This window comes from Ursus maritimus, unplaced genomic scaffold (assembly GCF_017311325.1).
Source record: "Ursus maritimus isolate PB19 unplaced genomic scaffold, ASM1731132v1 scaffold_12, whole genome shotgun sequence".
Taxonomy (NCBI): Eukaryota; Metazoa; Chordata; class Mammalia; order Carnivora; family Ursidae; genus Ursus; species Ursus maritimus.
This window is the reverse complement of record NW_024423564.1, coordinates 28,514,533-28,534,841: the sequence shown is the minus strand read 5'-3', so window position 1 is coordinate 28,534,841 and position 20,309 is coordinate 28,514,533. Positions and strand designations below refer to the sequence as shown.

The window sequence follows — 20,309 nt, the reverse complement described above, 5'->3', positions numbered from 1 at the left end:
GCCTCCTCCCCTAGTCATGGAAAATTCTCCCTCTAGCCCTCAGCCAAACCACATCTCTATTTCAAACCTCTCCAAATTCTCACCTCCAAAAAGCATCGCCAGGCTAACACACCTGGATCCAATTACTCCAGCAACAAGCCTCCCCCAGCCCCAGCCCCAGCCCCATATCCTTCCAACATGCCTGATTCGTTAGCGCTTACGTGTTTATCTCGGCCCAGCTGTACTTGATTAAGTCTATTTGTTAAGTTTTTATCATATGTGTTTAGGGCAATAATATGTTTCTACGTCTCTGTGCTTTCTGTTTACAGGTGTTGTTCTGTGCTCTGGTCTGCACATCCAAGCATGAGCTCCATGAGCTCCTGCCTTCCTCGCTCCCACAATGCTTGGCACTGGCATATCGGCTAGGAAGGCTGCTGCTGCTGACAGTCCAGCTGCCTGGGTCTAATTATGTGAGGAGGGGCCTTTGCTCAGGCAAATTGAAATGATTAGTTCCTCTAAACTTCAGTATTTCGTTAAATAAAAGAGGGGGAGATTCTTTGTGTGTGCTCTGTCCTGATAAAACAGAACTGTTTAGAAAATCATGAAATTTCTATTATACGAGGCAGTAAGATTAAGCAGTGAAACTCAAAAGCCTTTTCCCAAGTATTTTGAGGCCAGATTTGTCCCAGATCCGTAAATCCTACTTAATCCAGGTTTTCTTTAAAAAAAAAAAAGAAAAGGAAAAAACCACACACGTAAGAAGACATCAAATACCCTTAGTTTACATTTTAGTTATTAGGTGGTTCCCACTGGATGCTGAAGGTTTCTTTAAAGATATTTTCTAGTTTAACAATTCGAGAAACACTGTTAATTCTACATTTCAATTGGTATTTTGTACTAAATGCAAATTAGGCTGTTTTTCAATCTGGAGGAGTGGACTAACTGTACTTAAAAATGTAACCTTAACTCTCAATGTAGACTTAAAAAAAAAAGAAAGAAACTCAAAATACTGCAGTGAAAGTATTAGTTCTCAATCTTCCCAGCCTCTTTTTATTGACAAATGAGGAAACTGAGACTCATATGATTCTTCAGATTTGCTCAAGTTTAAACAAAAAAGATTTTGCTCTACTACAATTCAGTATTCTGTTTCCACACCTTGAAACCTGAATTAGGAAACATTACTTTATGACTGAACCAAACATACCAATATCAATAACGAGATTTTCCGGAAATAGAACTATTTCCAAAATAAAATTTCCAAATAAAAAATTGCTAACAGTCTATTTAATAAAACTAAACTGTTAACAATCACCATATGCACTTGTTCATTCAAGCATTCATTTCACATACATTTATTGAGTGCTTACTGTATGACGGGAATGTTCTAATTACTAGAGATCTCAATGCACAAGACATCTCATAGATATTCTAGTGGAAGGGAGAGACAATAAACACATCTAAATATAAATATCAGGTGATATTTTATCAGATGATAGGAGTTATTTTAAAAAAGTAAAACAGGATTTGGAGACAGGAGGGTTAAGTATGGCTATTTTAAATGGAGAGGTCAATGAAGGCCTCTCTGCAGAGGTTAACAGCTGGGCAGGGACTGGATGAAAGGAGGAGGAAGTGCTCCAGGCAGAGGACGGGAGGCAGGAGTGTGCTCTGTGCCTCTGGAGGACATCAGGGCCAATGAGCGCAGTACAGTGAGATCCGTGTGAAGGTGGAAGAGGGTGTGACCACTGTGCTGGGAGCCGGGGATTTTATTCTAAGTATCACGGCAAGCCACTGCAGGGAGCTCAGCTGGTGAGTTTTGTTACTAGACTTAACTTTTATAAAAGGATGACTGAGGCTGCTGTGTGGAGAACAGATCTTATTAGTTGATAATGATAGCAGCTAACACTCACTGAGTGCTTATTAAAGCCCCAGCACTGTTCAAAGCACTTGTCACATTTTAACTATTTTATTGTCACAGTATCTATGAAGCAGATACTATTATTAAAAAACCTGCCTAGAGTCACATAGCTCATAAACAGTGGAGTCAAGCTTCCAGCGTTGGCACTCTAGCTCCAGATCTTGCACTCTGAAGGGATCTGGGCTAGGAGTTCGCTGCTCCTAATAAAGATGTGATGGTGGCTCTACTGTCTACTGAAGCTGGTGGGGGGGCTGGTGGGGGGGGAATGTCAAACAGGGGCAGATTCAGAATCTATTTTTATGATAGAATAAACATGATGGATGCGACATCTGAGAAAACATAGGAGGTCACGGATAACGCCAACGCTTTTGGCCTTGGCAACTGAGTGACAGTGTCTACAGAGACGAAAAACACAAGCAGTGAACAACGGGCGCAGGAGAACTACATGGAACTCAAGATAATCTCCCAAGCTAATGAGACACAGGGAGTGTATCAGCAGTTTGTGGCTGCTGTAACAAATTACTAAAAGCTCGATGGATTAAAACAACAGAAAGTTATTCTCTCATAGTTCTGGAGGCCAGACATCCAAGACCAGTCTGAGCCAAATCAGATTACAGAGCCAAAATCAAGGTGTCGGCAGAGCTGTGCTTCCTCCAGAGGCTCGAGGACAGCATTCATTCCTGGCCTCTTCCAGCCTCTCACAGCTGTTGTTCTTTCTTGGCTTGTGGCCCCGTAGCTCCCATCGCTGCCTCCCCAGTCACGTGGCCGTCTCCCCTCTGGCTACATCAAATCTGTCTTACAAGGACACATGTGATTGCATTGAGAGGCCACCCGGATAATCCAGGAGAATCCTCTCACCTCGAAATCCTTCAATTAGCCACATCTGCCAAGATTTGTTCTGTAAAACATTCATAGAGTAACATGTTGGGGACATGGGCACATCTTTGGGAGCCATTATTTAGCTTATCACAGGTGTGGACAAACAGTTAGCAAAATGTATCCCTCCTTTACATGAGAATTTGGTCTTCTGTTAATTCTCTTAACTCTGTAACCCTAGTAATCTAAAACAATATGTCAACTAAAATAAAAGGCAAGTTCCTTACGGTAAAAAATTATCCTTAATGGAAAATTGTACTAGGATTAGAAAGACTAAAAATACCTGCTAGGAAGAGAGATCTGGGGGCTTCTCTGAGAGCAGTGACTCTTATAAATCGAGCATTTCCTTCATGGGCACCATGGAAACTATTCCTATGAGCATAGCTGCCTACCAGCTCCTGGGAGGTATAAAGTTTCTAAACCAGGGCAAGATTTACACACACACACCATGTAGATCTCCTGACATTTGAGCCATCAACTGGAAAGCTCTGGATGACTATATGAACTGATGTGTAGCCAGCCACAAGGCATCCAAAAAAGAGGAATGCCATGCTGCCTGATACAAGCTAAGGTCCCTATCCTGTATCCCTTTAAGTTGGCTATAGCCACCTATGCCCTGTGATAGTCTCTTGAGTCTGAATGTTTATTCGAACCCAAGAAGACCCCCTAGGTGTTTTTTTTACCGCATGTAATACAGGTATCATTTCAGCTTCATTATTTCCATTTCTTCCTCCACTAAACCCTTTAACACAGTTACCAGCAAGGAAAAGGAGCAGAGCCTTTGTTCCATTAGTCGCCTTCTGGTGCTCTCACTATAAGCAGAATGGCTAAAAGGGGGCAAAGAGAAAGGAAAACTTGGAAAATACAAATTAATAAATCCACAAAAACTGAGCTGACTGCTCCCTCGAGGAGGAGAAGTGAGTAGTACCTTCAGATGAATAGGTCATGCTTCCGGCACTAGGCCTTCAAGAGGCCTCCCCTGCAAGATTAAATACAAAAGTCCCAACCCACATCTCTGCTGGAAATGTGCAAGTGGACTCATTACTCAGAGCCAAGATAAAGGATAAATCTTTATGAGTACCGTAAGTATGAGTCATAAAAAATAGGAAACACATGTAGGACATATACACAGTCATAGGAATGTGCCAGGGACAGTGTTTAGGAAATGTATATAAAAACACACAGCAAAAACAGGACTAAATATTACCCCTGTACACAGCTCCAAAACACATCAAAAAAACTCACAGCAAGTCAGGGGTCCATATCACTCTGGTCTCTAATAAACAGAGATCATTTCCCTATTTGAAAATAGGCTGGGTTTTTTTTTTTCTTTTTTCCCCTTTTTTAATGAAAAGAGGAGGAGAATGGAATCAAGAAAAAGTAACTTGGAGTAGGCTTTGAAAGATTTTATGATTTGGGAAATTTGATCAGCTTCCAACTAAAACACTGGGAATTAGATATTTACAGCATTAAAAGCGAACAAAAAAATCTTTTCAGAGAAAGACTTGTTCACAATGGCAGTATTACCATTTCATTTACATTCTCACTATCTTAACAACCAGCAATGACAAGGGGAGAAAAAAGAGTGGAATCTTCAGCCGCTGTGAAAGCAGGAAAAAAAACACCACCACATGCACTAACATACAAGAACCAATAAAGGGCCAGCATTAAAGTCTCTAAGGGGTGCTGGGCTCCACAAAAAGAACTAATGGTGGGGAACAGGCAGAGCCCTCTGGCTAAATGGCAAAAGATACAGATCTGGGAGGGGGAGGTCAGAATATAAGGAAGAGCAAATGGCCCCCATAAGTGCTCCAGGGCCAGACGACAAAGGCAAAATGCCCAAGCACGACTCATCATCAGAAATTAAACTCAACTGCCTTTGATTTTGAAAGGCCCTCAAATTTGAGACTCAAAGTGGCAAGCCAAGGAGACACCCTAAATGCCCATAAATCTCACACCAAAGCATGCATGTGCGTGTCCAGATGGACCTTTAGCTGCCTTGGACTTGAGCTTTCTCCTGTATCTTCAGAAAGTACTGATTCCCAAGGAAAGCACGACCTGCATGTCTTTCTACTTGAGACTGAGAGGAGTAGGAGAGGAATGAGTCAAGTACTGGTTTTAACTTAAGTGTTACATTTACCTAAGACTTCAAGCAAGCCAATGCTCTTTAAGTAGCTATTTGGAGGTAAAAATCTCAATACAACTTCCACCTCACAGAATGATCCAACTGTAGACCACTAAGACCACTAAAAGACCACCCACCCACCCCACAGCATGGCTAGAGCTAAGAATGTCATCTCCCATTTTCTGCCCACCTGCCACTTCTCGGTCCTCTCAGCATTGGCCATAGCTTTTTTTCCCCTCTCTCCCCCAAGGGACCTGCACATGTGCTCACATCACCAGGAGTGAGGCCTCACTTGCCAAGGGCTCACCTCTTAAGATAATGGATGCTGTTTCACACTTCAATCAGTGCACAAGTATTGAGTATCTACCCTGTGGCAAGCCCAGTGCTAGGCACGTAAAACCTACAGCCACATCACCAATTGCTGTAGCAGATTCAGAAAGAATCCGATGAGTGTATACATATATCAACAAAGAGAAATTAAACTTTCATGCGCACATGTGGCATCTGGGCTCCAGGTAAGAATTAGGTGATTGCAGTGATCCCAGATCCTATGGCTAACTCTCTTTGGCTCACAATCAGACCCAGTAACATCTAATCTAGTCTTTTTATCTTCAGAAGAAGCCAAATCATACCTGCAATGGGCCTCTCTTCCCCCAAAAGATGTCAAAATTCTAGATTCAGCCAACGGACTCTGTAGTTTAGGTGATAAATGCCATTTAATATAAAACAGTATTGCAGGATGTCTTGGACTAGAACCTAGACAATACCAGAAGACTGTGGGCAAGGAACCATTCCCAGGAGTCAAAAGCATAGCCAGTTCAACTGAGTTTTAGCATTCTAAATCAGGAGGGCACTCAGAGCAAAATCCTATCAGAATATTTAAAAATGGTGATCAATAAACTTGTAAAAGCCAATTCATTAAAAAAATCTTTTTCAATCCCATTCTGAGGAGGTTAAAAGAGCTATATCTAGTTTCTGGGCATTGATACTTTAGCATTTCAGACAAGGCCAAGGAGCTCAAAGGACTATTTCAATTAACCACCAGTCTAGCTGAGGTGCACTGGCAGTCTGGAAAGGACAGGACAGAGCACATATTTGCAATGGAAGTCAAAGCAGCAGGTCTTCCAAACACAGATTTGGATTCCTGCGTCTTTAAGAACAGACCCTCATAAATGGATTGCTTCTGCTGGACACCATGCTCTAAATAAACAGACTCTTCTGGCCGACACACAACTTCCTGTAGGGTTCTGGTGGGTAAAGCTTGAAAAGGCTGCCAAATCCAATGACCAGCAGCTTTTGAGCTGACTTAGAAAACAAGCTACAAAGACTGGAGTCCAGAGTAAACAAAGGAAAAAGCCACATTAAACAGGGAACAAATTACTATACAGGCAGGGATATTTTAAGTGCTCACTGAGCAAAAAAACAAAATTAAAAAAAATCACATTATTAGGTATTTAACAATACAGGGTAGAGTAAAATGCCCTCTCTCAATTGGCAGAATCGAGGTTAATTAATTCCAGCAATATTAAGAACTGGCTAGGAATCATCCTCCTACATCATGAGGACAGATCATTCTTAATGGTCTAACTTCAAACCTGGCTCAGATTATACGAGCTACCCAAGGGAGCAGCATGGAGTCAAAAACCATTTACAGCTTTTTACTCAGCTGAGCGCAAGGACTAACTAGTTTACTAGCAGATGACTAAAATCTCTAAGAGTAAAGAAAAATGTAACAAAAACTCAGAAACGGAGTGGGCAAAGACTGACACAGAGCTCTGGACACTAGAGGTTAAACTGCAGGAGTATGAGGCTCAATCGGGAAAAATAAATCAAAGCCTCAAGGCAAAACGAAGAATACCTGCTTAGCTGTAGTGGTTAAGAGGGACCTGAGGACAAACACCAAGTCCACCGATATAATGCAAATCAAATAAAGGTACACCGTGGAAAAGGGCAGTAAATAGCCTGGGGCGCCTGGGTGGCTCAGGCTAAGTGTGGGACTCTTGATTTCAGCTCAGGTAAGGATCACAGGGTTGTGGGATCCAGCCCCATGTCCAGCTCCTTGCTCGGCAGGGAGTCTGCTGGAGATCCTCTCTCTCTACCTCTGCCCTCCCCTCTCTCTTTCTCTCAATCTCTCTCTCTCTAAAATAAATAAATCTTTAAAAAGAAAAGGGGAGTAGCTTAAAGAAGACTTACAGTGACACTTTAACATCCTTAGTCTCATTCAAGAACCCAACACGCATAATGCAAAAGGTCCAAGACTTGGTTCCTGCCCCTAAGGAGTCCACTTACCAGCTGGGTGTGCAAGACTAACACACATGATTCACCCCAAATAATATAAGAAAATGCACAATTCCATACTCTGAGGAGGTACAGACTCATGGGGGGAAAAGGGGGAAGAGGAGGGGATTCAGAGCAATCTTTAGAAGAGGAGAGGGAGGAGGGTAAAGGATCACGGAAGGGTTTGACACAGACTGAGTTCAGAGAGAAGTTCAGGTAGAATTAGGGAAAAAAAGGTGTGCGGCAATGGAATCACCTGAAAGGTCACGGGTGAGGTTCGGGAATCTGCACTTAAGCATCTCTAAGGGATTCCGAAGCAGAGGGTTCACATACCACATACAGTCGGAGAGACACGGATCCACAGGGTTAGTCCAAACCTTCACTCCTGCAGCCTTTCCACTCATCTTCCACTTTATTATTTTTTTTAGATTTTTATTTATTTATTTGAGAGAGACAGCCAGAGAGAGAGCAGGAGCAGAAGGAGAAGCAAACTCTCCACTGAGCAGGGAGCACGACATGGGGCTCAGTCCCAGGACCCTGGGATCACGACCTGAGCTAAAGGCAGATGCTTAACCGACTGAGCCACCCAGCTGCCCCTCATATTCCACTTTCAAACTCCAGCCCATCCCACCTCCCACTGTCCCCATCCTCTAGTCCAGTGGTTGGAAAGCTTTCTCTGCAAATGGCCAGATCATAAATCTTTCAGGCTTCGTCACACTACTCAGCTCTGCCAGTATAGTAAGAAAGCAGCCACAGATGATATATAAACGAATGGACATGGCTATATTCCAATATTTATTTAATATTTATTTAACCGCCCCCCAAAAAAAACCAAAAAAAAAACATTGTTTACAAAAACAGGCATCCGACTGGTGGAAGAATAAGCAAAATACAGTACAGCCATCCGATGGGATACTATTCAAGAATAAAAAGGAAAGAAATAACTAACACATGCTACAACATGGGTGAATCTCAAATGCATTCTGTTAAGGGAAAGAAGCCAGTCATAAAAGTCACATATACTGTATGATTCCACCTACAGAAAATGTCCAAAATAGGCCAATCTATCAAGAAATAAAGTCAACTGCTGGTTGTCTAGGCCGGGGAGTAGGACCACAGGCAATGGGAGTGACTGCTAGTGGGTACAAAGTTTCTTTTTGGAAAAGTAACCTTTACGATATGTAAATTTTGTACATACAAAACAGGCACCAGGCAGAATCTGGCCCAAAGGCCATAGTTTTGTACTCCTTGAACTGTACCCCAGCCACACCATGTACATGGACGAACTTTCCTCCACATGTGGTTTCTGCTTTTCCCTCTGTGTATACTAAGGCCTCTCTCTTCCTCTACCCAGAAATTTCTACTTGACTTTCAAGCCCTTTATTAAATGCTCTCTTCTGGAAATCCTCCCCTCACCTGCAGACAGAATTACTGCTCCCTCTGTTGGGCTCTTGCAAAATTTTGTTAATTTTAGAACAAATAATGGTCACATTATTTGTCACACTGCATTAAATTTATTTGCCCTTAATCCTCAATAGTGCTGAAGACATAAACATGAGTAAGAATGTAGCAGGATGTCTACCTAGCACACAGTAGGCCCTCAATGTATAACTCACTGAATGCATCTGTAAATGAATGAATTGTGAGGTATTACGTAGAAAAATTGTTTTAAGAAGTGGTCCACAAGCTAGACTGAAACTCCCAGGAAACTGGATTAAAACACTCCAGGGTAAGTGCAGAAGAACACAGAAATTCAAGAGAAATTTCAGAGGAAATGTCAATAAAATTTGGTGACTGCCCAATATAGGGTTTGAAAGGGATGAGTAAATCCAAGATGTTCAGAAGTCCCAAGACAGATGGTAGCAGTGACACTGATGGGGGCAGGGAAGTTGGGCTGGTAACCAGCACTGGGGGAAGGAGAAGACCAGCTTACGTTCAGTTTTAGAGGTAATAAAAAGAGCTAGCATTTGATTGCGTACTGTGTGCCAGGCACACAGGGCACTCTCCGTGCCCTACGGACATCTCTCAATCCTCAGTAAACTCTGTAGGGAACTGCTACTATCATCTCCATTTTACAGATGAAGAAAGGGGCTTAGAGAATGAAGTAACTCACCCAGAGACACAAGCTTGGCAAGCGACAGAGATTAATAGCACACGGAACCTTACAGACAGCTGCTCCTCCACAGCACATCTCCGGGACCTGGGAGCTTGAGGTAAGACCTGAGAGGCACGGTTCTGTGGAACCCTGACTGCAGCTCCCCTGCGGAAGCCTGGAGAGGGTGTTGGGAGGCTTTCGCATGGAGGTGACAACCCGAATGCGGAAAACAGACAAGCTGCCTCGGGGAAAAGAGATGGGAAACAAAGGCCAAAGACTACACTCTGGGCAAGAAACCCCAAGAAGGAACAAAGAGCTGGGAAAGAAACAGAAGAACAGATGGAAAGGTAGAAGGAGAACCAGGCTAAGGTATCATCCCAAAGCCCAGAAGGAGATGCCAGAAAAGGAAGTACAGAAAAAGGAGCTGAGGAGGAAAAAAGTGGGGAAAGGTGCTACGGGAGAAAGAGCTCTGCCATAGGAACAGGGCCCCTGGGTCCCAGTCCAACACTGGCACCAACCTCTTGTTTGACAGTGAATAAGTCGTCACTTCACTCCCTAGCCCTGGTCTCCTCTGTCAGGTGGTTAAAACTAGATCGCCTCCAGTCCTAGCATCCCATTAACTGGTCAGAAGGGCATCATCAGAGAGCAGCTCAGGAGAACAGAAGTCAGGCTGCAGGGAGGAAAGAAGGGAGAGGCAGGACACATAGATGTTCGCTCATTCAAGAAGCTGGAGAGACAAGGGTAAGAGAAACATAATGGTGCGAGAGATGATCAGCGGGGCCAAGTTCACACACGGCCTCTTCACTGTGGAAGAAAGAAAAGTAAAATAATTAAACATGCCCATTTTCACAGAAATATTCGGAGAACACAGTGGGGAAATGATTTAAGTGACATAAACATTTCTGCAGAATATGAGTATTTAAATCAGAGATATTAGCAGTAAATTTCTTTTTATTCTCAAACAAAATGTCAACATAGCAGATAAGCAATGAAAACAAGAGAGTACAAGCTGGAGATTTGGACACTCTGCACACACAAGCTGGGCATTTGCCCAGTCAGCACATCTGGGTCTCAGACTTGTAGACCTGCTCCTTACTTTGGTCTACTGCCTTTTAAAATGCTCTCCAAAATGTCCTTCAAGCAAAAAGTCACATTTTCAAATGTGGAGGGTGCCCCTGTAAAAACATTTCCTAACAACATTTTTAGGAAATTACAATTTTTTAGATGTTGAGGAGTTACCATGGCAACAACAGTATGGGTCAGGGTTGTAGCCCTAAACTCCATAAACACAAATACCACACTGGCTGGAAAACGCTGCTGCTGAACAAATTTTAGAGGGGGTCAAGGCAGTCTCTTCTCCAGACTGGGGAAGAGGCAATAATGAGAGGCTTTTTCAACCTGTCACCTCCCAGGCAGCAAAGACAGAACCCAGCATTACCTCATGACAAAATGGCAGAGTCCCACTGGGCTCCATCCCTCTGGTGGGGCAAGGAGCAGTGCTTTCTAAGGGCAATTTTGACAGCATCTGGACATTACTGTGATAAATGACAGGGTTTAAGCGACGTGGCCAGCCAGCATCTTGGTAGGAATGTCGTAACTTCTTTGCTTAGTTTGTGTCCTCATTTGTCTGCTAAGCCCTCATGTTTACCATTATCACTCTAATTTCTGCTTTCACTTTTTCTAGGATTCCAAAACCGGGTTTTTGGAGAGTTCTTACTTGACAGTTAGCTGTAGTTTCTCAATAAACAGCTTGCCCCAACATGTCAGAAACTATCCTTGGCCAAAGTTCTAAACGGACCTGCATGGTCCTCTGCTGAGCCAGCAGTCAGGCCTGGCTGCCTTGCTGTCCCCAACCCTGCTCCTCTACCCAGTCCTGGCCTGCCACCTGCATTCTGCCCAGCGGGGTGTCATCGTTTAAACTGCATTGAGTATCTTTGAGCGAAGGGGCAGCTCCCTTCAAAAGATGTGACTGGCCTATGTATTTAGGGCCTCCAATCCTATGTGATGGTCAGATTCAGTTGTCTTTCAAGTTAATGAAATAACTTCCACAGCAACACTCAAATGAACTGAGAAATGTGACCCTTGTCATCAGTTTAACTTCTTGATACATCTGCTGTAGGTCTGCAACAAAACGGTCAGCTCAGAGGCAATGTCACCTAAAAGGCTAGAGTGATTTCCAAACAACCTCATTTAAACAAACACCAGACAGCGTTTATACATGGAAGGTATTTGTTTAGGAACTAAATTTCACCAATATACAGTGTCTGTGTGTGAGCGGTTTACTCTGACACCTGCTAAGCATATACTACACATAAGACCTCTGAAACATTAATAGCCTTGAGTTTATTTGGATTTTTTTCTGCACATACACAGGGCTAGCATGAGAAAGTCACTCACGAAAAACTACAGAGGGAAAAATGCCCCAGACAGAGAAGGAATGTAGCTAGTATGCTACTGGTTCAGGGTTCGTTGGATACTTTTACTCTCACATAGGTAGTCTCCAAAAAAAACCCAGCCTTATCAGTTCCTTTAGCGGTGATGAGTAAAGTTAAGACAACAGCCCATTCCCCCAACCCCGGCACTGTGCTGTCTATATTTTAATAACTAAGGGGGAAGAGAGAAGTTATCCACCTCCTAATACTGTGGAAACAGAGGGAAGACTGTGTATAGTTACGTAGGTAGGTAGTAGCAATCTCCAAAATGTTTAATCTCTGAACTTCCAGCTACCTCCAAGCAAGCAAAAAAGATGTTACTTCAGATGTCAAAGCCCACATACTAAAGCTCCCGTGTGTCATTCAGAGGAGGAAGAGTCCCTTAATGTGTTCATTCTCCCTTATCACATGGTTCAAGTAAGTCTGGTTACAAGTCAACGACTGTAAGCAGAGAACAGGTGGGTTACTTTTGTGAAGGCAGCTGAAAGCCTCATGGGGGTAGAGAGGGGAGGAAATAATCGACTATGAAGGACAGACGGGAGGTGGCATTTAGTGTGGCCATTAGCAGCCACGGAGAGTACAAGGGCTCCTCTGCTCCCTGCATACTATAATTACTAACACTTGATGTGATAATCTTCTAAACGAGAAAGGAAAAAAGACAACAAGAGACCAACCTCAATACTGGCCCCAAAGCCACAAGGGAGGGAATGAAAAGGGACTGGGAGCACTGGAATGAGCTGTCACAAGCCTATGCAGGAAACCCAAAGCCTCTGCGAGATCAGCTGGCTCACCTAACAAGACTGGTTAGGAGGTTTCAGGGCCCGGAACAAGGCAAGAGCTGATGGTAGAAGGGAAGTGCAGGGACAGCTTGCACCGGGCATCCACTGCCTCCCAAAGCTTCGCTCCTTTGCTGGGGGACAACGAGGACTAGCAGAGATAATACAAGGGCCAGTGAGGTGGCCAGCCCCCAGCAGGCCGCATCACCGCCACTGCTGCTGTTCCTGTAACTTAGTGGGTAAGGGAATTATTACAAGGCAAGCAGAACAGCGAGCATTTCAGATAGATGTGTTTACTTCCTTCTCTTTCTCCCAATTGTGGTCTTTCCTGCCCTCAAAAGAAGCAGGAGAGGAACAACTTTATGCCACAGTCCTCGAGAAGGTACAAAGTAAAAGTGACTTGGAGCCACATGTGTGATTAACCACACATCCCATTCGGCCCTGCCTGCCAAGAAGCGTGGATCCAAATTTCACAGTCAGTCATACCAACCAACCACATTAACCCATACAGCTAACAACTACGCTTTTCTTTTTTCTTTGTCCTCCTGCATTTCTGCTTCTACTGTTGAGATGTCTTGTAATAAGCCCATCCCAAATCCTTGCTTTGGAATGAGGCAGAGAATAAGCAAATACACGGAAGTTAGGAAGGGTTCTGAACTTTCTGAGAGATAAAGTTATTAAACCTGGTCCCTTTCCCATGACAATGGAGCCTTCCAGTTCTTTCCTCCATACAGCCAGTTACTGGCACACCCATTAACAGTTGCTGCTTTAACGTCAGGACAAATCCATAAATTTAAACATCATGTCCTTTATACACATAGGTAATGCTAACGAGGGGGTTACCCTCAGCAGCTTTTCATAGTAAACAGGCAATTAGATAAGTCGGAAATAGGAAAGACACATCACCACATAAAAGCAGGTCGCAGTAAGAATTAGATAGGAAACAAAATTGTTGCCATTCCAGCAACTAACGAAAGTATGTTACCGTAAACAAGCCGCTGGTGGTGCTATAACCCCTCTCAGGAATCAGGAAACACCCTGTGGGCCCAAACTCTGATGGGGGGGGGGTGAGGGGGTAGGGGAGCATTTTACTTTGAAGTCAAAGAGCAAGAGGAGCTAGTTTTTATAGGATGAAAATGAGGACACCAGTGCCCGCTTATTCTAAAAGACAAAACTGATCTCTCCGGGCTGTTTACTGTCATCTGCCCTTCTCTGCCGCCAGAGAGTCTTTTTCAAGTTTCCTGTTCACTTCCAGGCCTGTTGTTTCCAAAACCAATGATTACAAATGAGAGGTGTGGTCTCAGATGAAAAATACAATTATAGTCTCCGTGCTGTCCTGAGGAGAACCCAGCAGGGAGGCCGATGGCCAAACACTGCTGTGCTCCAGAAGGCTTTGTATACGTTACCCTAACAAGCGAGTTTCTGATACAAATTCTCTGCTGGCCTATAAAATTGTTTATCTAACTTAAGCGCAACTGTCTCCCCAAATCTTGTCAACCTGCTGCGTTTATTACTTCCAGGGGTAGGATCTGTCACCTCCTCCACACAGGAAAAGCAGCAGCCTCTCCTCAGCTGAAGAACCTTAAGACTACTGGGAGGTAGGAATTCAGTACAATGTTAGAGAAGGGTTGATTTACAATAGATCTTCCTGCTGATCCTGCACCAGTAACAAGCTGGGGGAAAGAGGGCTGATGTAGTAATTCCCTCCCAGTTAAGGAGGACGTGGTGAAAAACAACTACCTTGGTCATCAGAGTCAAAGTCAATTATACCTGGGAGCCAATATGACATTCTTTTTGCTAAATTATAAGCAATGACTTCATTTCATTTTGAAAAATATTTGCCTTTAATATTCAGTAGAGACACACAGGAAGGCTACCTCTGGTCCTCCCACTATCACCCCCAAAACAGATCAGCTGTGATTTTTAGCACAGACCACACATAACAGCATATCTATAAAAACCAAGTTATCCGGGGTGCCTGGGTGGCACAGCAGTTAAGCATCTGCCTTCGGCTCAGGGTGTGATCCCGGCGTTCTGGGATCGAGCCCCACATCAGGCTCCTCTGCTATGAGCCTGCTTCTTCCTCTCCCACTCCCCCTGCTTGTGTTCCCTCTCTCACTGGCTGTCTCTATCTCTGTCAAATAAATAAATAAAATCTTAAAAAAAAAAAAAAAAAAAACCAAGTTATCCACTGAGAACAACAGAAAAAAGTAGGTGACTTTAGGCTGGAAGAGAAAGCAATCTTGGTTTAAAAAAAAAAAAGTGAATACAGTCAAGGTAAGCTTCATTAGCTAATTAGAATATTAGCAGGTTGAATTATTGCTTTGTAAACAGCTTTATGGAGATAAAATTCACATACCATAAAATCCACCCATTTAAAATGCAATCCAGTGGTTTTTAGTATATTCACATTTATCAATGGTGTGTAGTATATATTCATATTCAATGGGGGAACCATCACCACAATTTAATTTTAGAACGTTTCTGCCCCTCCCAAACAGACCCTGTACTCATTAGCAGTCAACCCCCACTTCTCTCTTTTGCCCTTCAGCCCTAAGCAACCACTAACTCACTTTCTATCTCTACAAATCTTTCTATTCTGGACATTTCATACAAACGGATTCATATAATATGTGGTCTTCTGCGTCTGTCTTCTTTCACTGAGCATGATGTCTTCGAGGTTCCTCCATGCAGCAGCACTTGTCGGAACTTCGGGCATTCTTATTGCTAAGTAACATTGCATTGTGTGGACAGATCACATTTTATTTACCCATTCATCAGCAGACGGACATTCAGGCTGTTTCCACTTTTTAACTAATATGAGTAACACTGCCATGAGCATCTGTGGACAAGTTTTTGTGCGGACATATGTTATCACTTCCCTTGGGTATATACTTAGAGAAGTCGAATTGTTGGGTCACAGAGTTCAAATGATTTTATTTTATTTTTTTAAAGATTTTATTTATTTACTTGACAGACAGCGAGAGAGGGAACACAAGCAGGGGGAGTGGGAGAAGGAGAAGCAGGCTTCCCGCTGAGCAGGGAGCCTGATGCGGGGCTCGATCCCAGGACTCCAGGATCATGACCTGAGCTGAAGGCAGACGCTTAACGACTAAGCCTCCCAGGCGTCCTCCAAATGATTTTAAAAACTGTCTGCACGGCTGCACAGTCATATAGGAAGAAGGTGAGAGAGATTTAGTATTTCTCCACCCCCATTTTACCATCCATAAACAATCTCTCTTTGCTTCTCTTTTCATCCTCTCGTGGCCCAACCGCTTGTGTTGTCCTCTACACTCACTCTCTATACATAAGATAGTCCAAGGTCTACTATATGAGAGCAGCTCAGAGCCAGAATGGAATTTCTGAAGATCAGGTAACCCAACATCTTGTTTTCCAACAGGACTGAACTACAAACATCTAATTCTTAGAAAGTCCCCCAAAGAAGGAAAGAAGTCAATTTCCCTCAGGTGCCTAGTCTCGGAAATGTCTTCAAATCACTAACCCCAAATCATACCTAGACTATATGAATATTGAAGAAAGAAGAAGAATAGGTTTTTAAGCAAATTTTAGAGACCATCTCCCCTCTAGGCCCTATCTCTCTACTCCCTCACGGAACGTACTATGTCCCCAGATGCCAGCTAGTTTGCTGTATCCTCAGTACTGCCGAGAACGTTTTAATCTCACACCGAAATGCAAGTGTGGGAGAACTCTGTGGTCATTCCTAGAGCTATTTTTCTTTTGCTTCGACAGTCTTATTTGAATCTATTTTCACAGTCAACAACAGTAATGCACAATTTAACAGCCAGAATCTCTGCTGTTGCTGCGTCTATAACAGCGTGAACTTTTCTTTTCCTTCTTAGTTCCTCTGAGGGAGCACATATAAAATGAGTAATTACTGCTGCTGCGGAATTGCTGGAGTCAGCAACGCTTCATAGGAACTGCGTTTCCTCCTCCTCCTCTCCCTCCCACCACAGTCTCCCCCATAAGTTAAGAATTAAAGACACATTACCAGGATAAAGAAATCTGCCCTGAAAGAGGCGTTGCAGCAACTGTGGCAAGCAACCAAAAGTATGAACAATAATTTCCAATGTAGCTGAAAAGGTCAGACGATTTGTCTTTGAAATGAGCCAACTCTGCACACTTTCACAAGATTAAAATCAGTTTGCTTTTCCTTCTGGACCCCTCACCTCTCCTATTCCTACTCCCCCCGAAAAGGCAGAGTGGTTAAGACACATAAACAGTTCTGGAAATTAACTTCCCTGACCAGAAGAAAACTCAAAGATAAAATTCCATTCCGCGTTCGTTTTCCTACGCTTCGCTGTGATCGGGATTTACTGTGGTTTCTCTCTCCCTGGAGAGATAATACCAGATTGATAACACTTCTGACACACAGAAGCTTAAAAACAGAGAGAATGACAACTGCATGTTACTGTAAAAGAAGTATGGTGACCGTTACCCACAATCTAGGTCACTTCTGAGCCACAGGAAAGAGGAGGCCATTTTTCTCTTCAGGTGATGACCTTGTGCAAGTGAGTTATTTCTGCACCTGTCACCTGTAAAATGAGGATAGTAACAGGACTTCGTGGGGTAAGTGTGTGAGTGCTTCAAAGAGTGCTGAGGACAGGTGAAGTACCACGGCACTACGAGCTTGGCTCACCACCATCACCACCACCTAGACCACCGCTATCTTCAAGAACCTGCCTAGATGACACAAGGAGCTAACCCTTTTCAGGCGAGTACAGAGTACTGCCATCTTTACTTGAACGTTCCCATTTCCACTGACTCATCCCGCAGGAGCAACAGGTTCATAAGACAAAGCGAAGAAAGAAGACAGGTCACAGGAGAGGATGAGAAAGACACTTTACAATTACAGAAAAACGGCACCTTATTTTGTTTTTTCACAGCCATGTTTCAAAGATGGAATTCTTAAGAACATTCTTTCCAACAGGGGAAGCCAGGAAAGTTACGAAGCTGAAAAATCTCTCTAGAAAGAAGTCCTAGAGTTGCCCAGTCCAGAGAGCAATCTGTTATTTGAAATCCTTCTCTTGAGTGTACATATGTCCTCTTCCCCACTTATATTCATACGTGAGCATCCCTGTTTAACCCAGAATGGGGGGGGCAGGGAAGGACTCTTTGTTCAGAGAATTGTCTTTATAAGCTTGGGGGCAGTCAGCAGAAAGCCAGCACCTGCACCTACCTCTCTCTGGGGCTGGCCGAGCCCGGGGTCGGCAGCACGGAGGTTCAGGACGTGCACCTCCTGCGGCAGCCCTGTTGTGCCCCTGCTGGCACACCCCGACAAGACGGTGAAGCTCTCCATTAAGGCCTGGACCGGATGGGAGGCATTGACGGGCAACAACTCACACTGGGTACTGGGCTCTGGACCTGCAGAGGGAATCACAAACACAAACCCCTCAGAAACAGCAATGAATTGTGCTACAGTTAAATTAATTATGCTAGATGATCAAGCCACTGCCAATCCACCAGAGGAACCTTTCCAGGTAAGTTGTTTCCAGAACACAATGGCAAAAATGCTTAGCTATTCTAAAACCCCAATCTCTAAATTCCTTTTAGATGATTTTGATGTGTATTTGATTATTTAAATTCCCTTTTAGACACAAAAGTCACGATGTATTCCTCTGAATGGAGGAACTCCCGTTTGACAACTGTGTTCAATTCTTCCTTCCTCTCTTAGAAGAAAACCAGAAATAAATGGAATAAATTGCCTTAGAGCCCAATGATAGTATGCATAAATTAACAACTAAAATTGCACCAAAAAAGTATAAGATACAGTCCCTAACCTTTAAGCACTGCCCTTCTTAGAGCAAAACAAACTAAAGAACAATACAAAACAAGATATAACGAGCAGGGGCAATTGGGGCTAGAGTTGTATAGCAAAGTTTGGGCCAGAGATCAGAAAAAAACCCTCCCAAGAAAGGAAGAAGCATATGAATAGAGCCTCAAACAGAAAAGAACCCTGGTCACACTTGGCTCCCGCTTTCTCATTCTCCCTTTCTCTAATAATCAGAACTTAAATTCTAACATCCATTCCTGCCCATCTCTACCTCCTGTGGTCCTCACTGCCTCTGTCTCTAGACAACTGCAGATCTTCCTAAAAGGAGACTCTGGTGTCCAGCTCTCCAAGCCACCTTCCATGCAAGCAACATCCATGTCACCCAGGGTGCTCAATGTGATGGTGACTCCCAATGGGAACGCCTGCCCCTCCCATCTCTGCCGGCATGTCCTGTCCCTTAAGGACTGGTGGACTGTGAATAAAGCCCAAGCTCCCCAACCAGGCACACAAGGCCTTTCTTGACCTGTCCCTTCCTCTCTCTCCAGCCTCACCCCACCCCATTCCAGCAACCCCAAGTGGCTTCTCCAAAGATACCATGATGAGTCTTAACTCCACGTCTTTATTCAAGTGTTTCCTTTGCCCCAATTCCTCTTCCACTCTAACTCTGCCCCACAACAAACACCCTAAGCCGAGAGAGGTACTCTTCCGTCCTCACATAATATCCCTGCCCATCTCTGCAATTCCTACACTGTAACCACCAATGTATGTACATCTGTCTCTGCTAGTCTAATGTGACTTCCCAGACAGTGGGTTACTCATCTTTGTATCCTCAGCACCCATCACAGCACCTGGCATGTAGGAGATGCTCAACAAATATTTGTGAAATGAATCACTGAGCTTTAAAATAAATTGTCCCCTCCCTGACTGGTGATTAGGGCACCATTCTGGGGACTTGGATTTGGCTATAGGGAGCTAACAGGGGAGAGAGACTGCTACAACAATGGGAGGTACAACCCCACTTGGGCCTCACTGCACACTGGCTGCACTGATAGAGAGGGACATCCAAGAAGAAGGAGGAACCACAACACGCCTCTGCAAGTTTGGTGATGTCTTCCTTTGCTACCTGGGGAGACTGGGACTTGAACATACAGCGTCTACTAAACCACAGCCTTCTAAGTGGAATCCAAAGAAAGACCTGAACGCACTCCAGTTGGTTCTTCCTGGCCTCTACATATTAAAAGTACTCTCCAGGATTACAGCCCCAGCATAAAATGCAAATTCAGTAATGCAGTTCAGAACTGGCAATCCCGCACCCCCACTGCTAGACTATAAGCAGACACCCTGCCTAGTGTGCCAAGTCTATTTCAGAACTCACGGAAATTATCGAGGCCGATAAAAGTTATCTGGTCTGAAATGAAGTATGTACCTTCTCAAATAATCACTGCTGCTCTCTGTATTGCTGTACTGTGCCCAGCTGCTTTCCGAGAAACAGAGGTGGTGAAGGAAGATGTCACAGTGGCAGAAGGCAGGAGGTGCTGGACATCTGATTCCCTGAAGTCCCCGTGTAGGGCAAACAGTATGAGCAGGTGCTCCCCTACCGTTTCCCCTCCAGCCCTCCCCAACCACAGTGGGATGCCTGGTGTGTTTCACACCCCTGAGCTCCAGAGTCTCCTGCTCCTACTCAACTTTGGGGACACACTAAACCCTGGGGACCTGGTTTCACAGCTTCCTGCCATGAATTTGCCATTGTCACAAATAAAGCACAAATAAAAATGCTTTTCGGGGGCGGGGGGAATGGGTGAAATAGATGATGGGGATTAAGGAGAGCACTTGTCATGAGCGCCTGGTGATCTATGGAAGTGCTGAATCACTATACTGTACACCTGAAACTAATATTACACTGTATGTTAACTGGAATTTAATAAAATTTAAAAGGGGACACCTGGCTGGCTCAGTCAGTAGAACACCTGACTCTTGATCTTGGGGTCCTGAGTTTTTTTTTTTTTTTTTTTTTTTTTAAATTTTTTTTTTTTTTTTTTGGGA

The 20,309-nt window shown here is 43.8% G+C and overlaps 1 protein-coding gene across 4 annotated transcripts in view; it reads right to left on the bottom strand.

Annotated features, from left to right (window-relative positions):
• Positions 1-20,309, bottom strand: part of TGFBR3 (transforming growth factor beta receptor 3) — a 220,594-nt gene that overhangs the window by 121,140 nt on the left and 79,145 nt on the right. For all 4 annotated transcript variants that reach the window (XM_040627043.1, XM_040627044.1, XM_040627041.1 and 1 more), the window contains exon 3: positions 17,673-17,857. In XM_040627043.1, the coding sequence (XP_040482977.1) occupies positions 17,673-17,857 (185 nt within the window). The remainder of the gene's footprint in view (positions 1-17,672; positions 17,858-20,309) is intronic.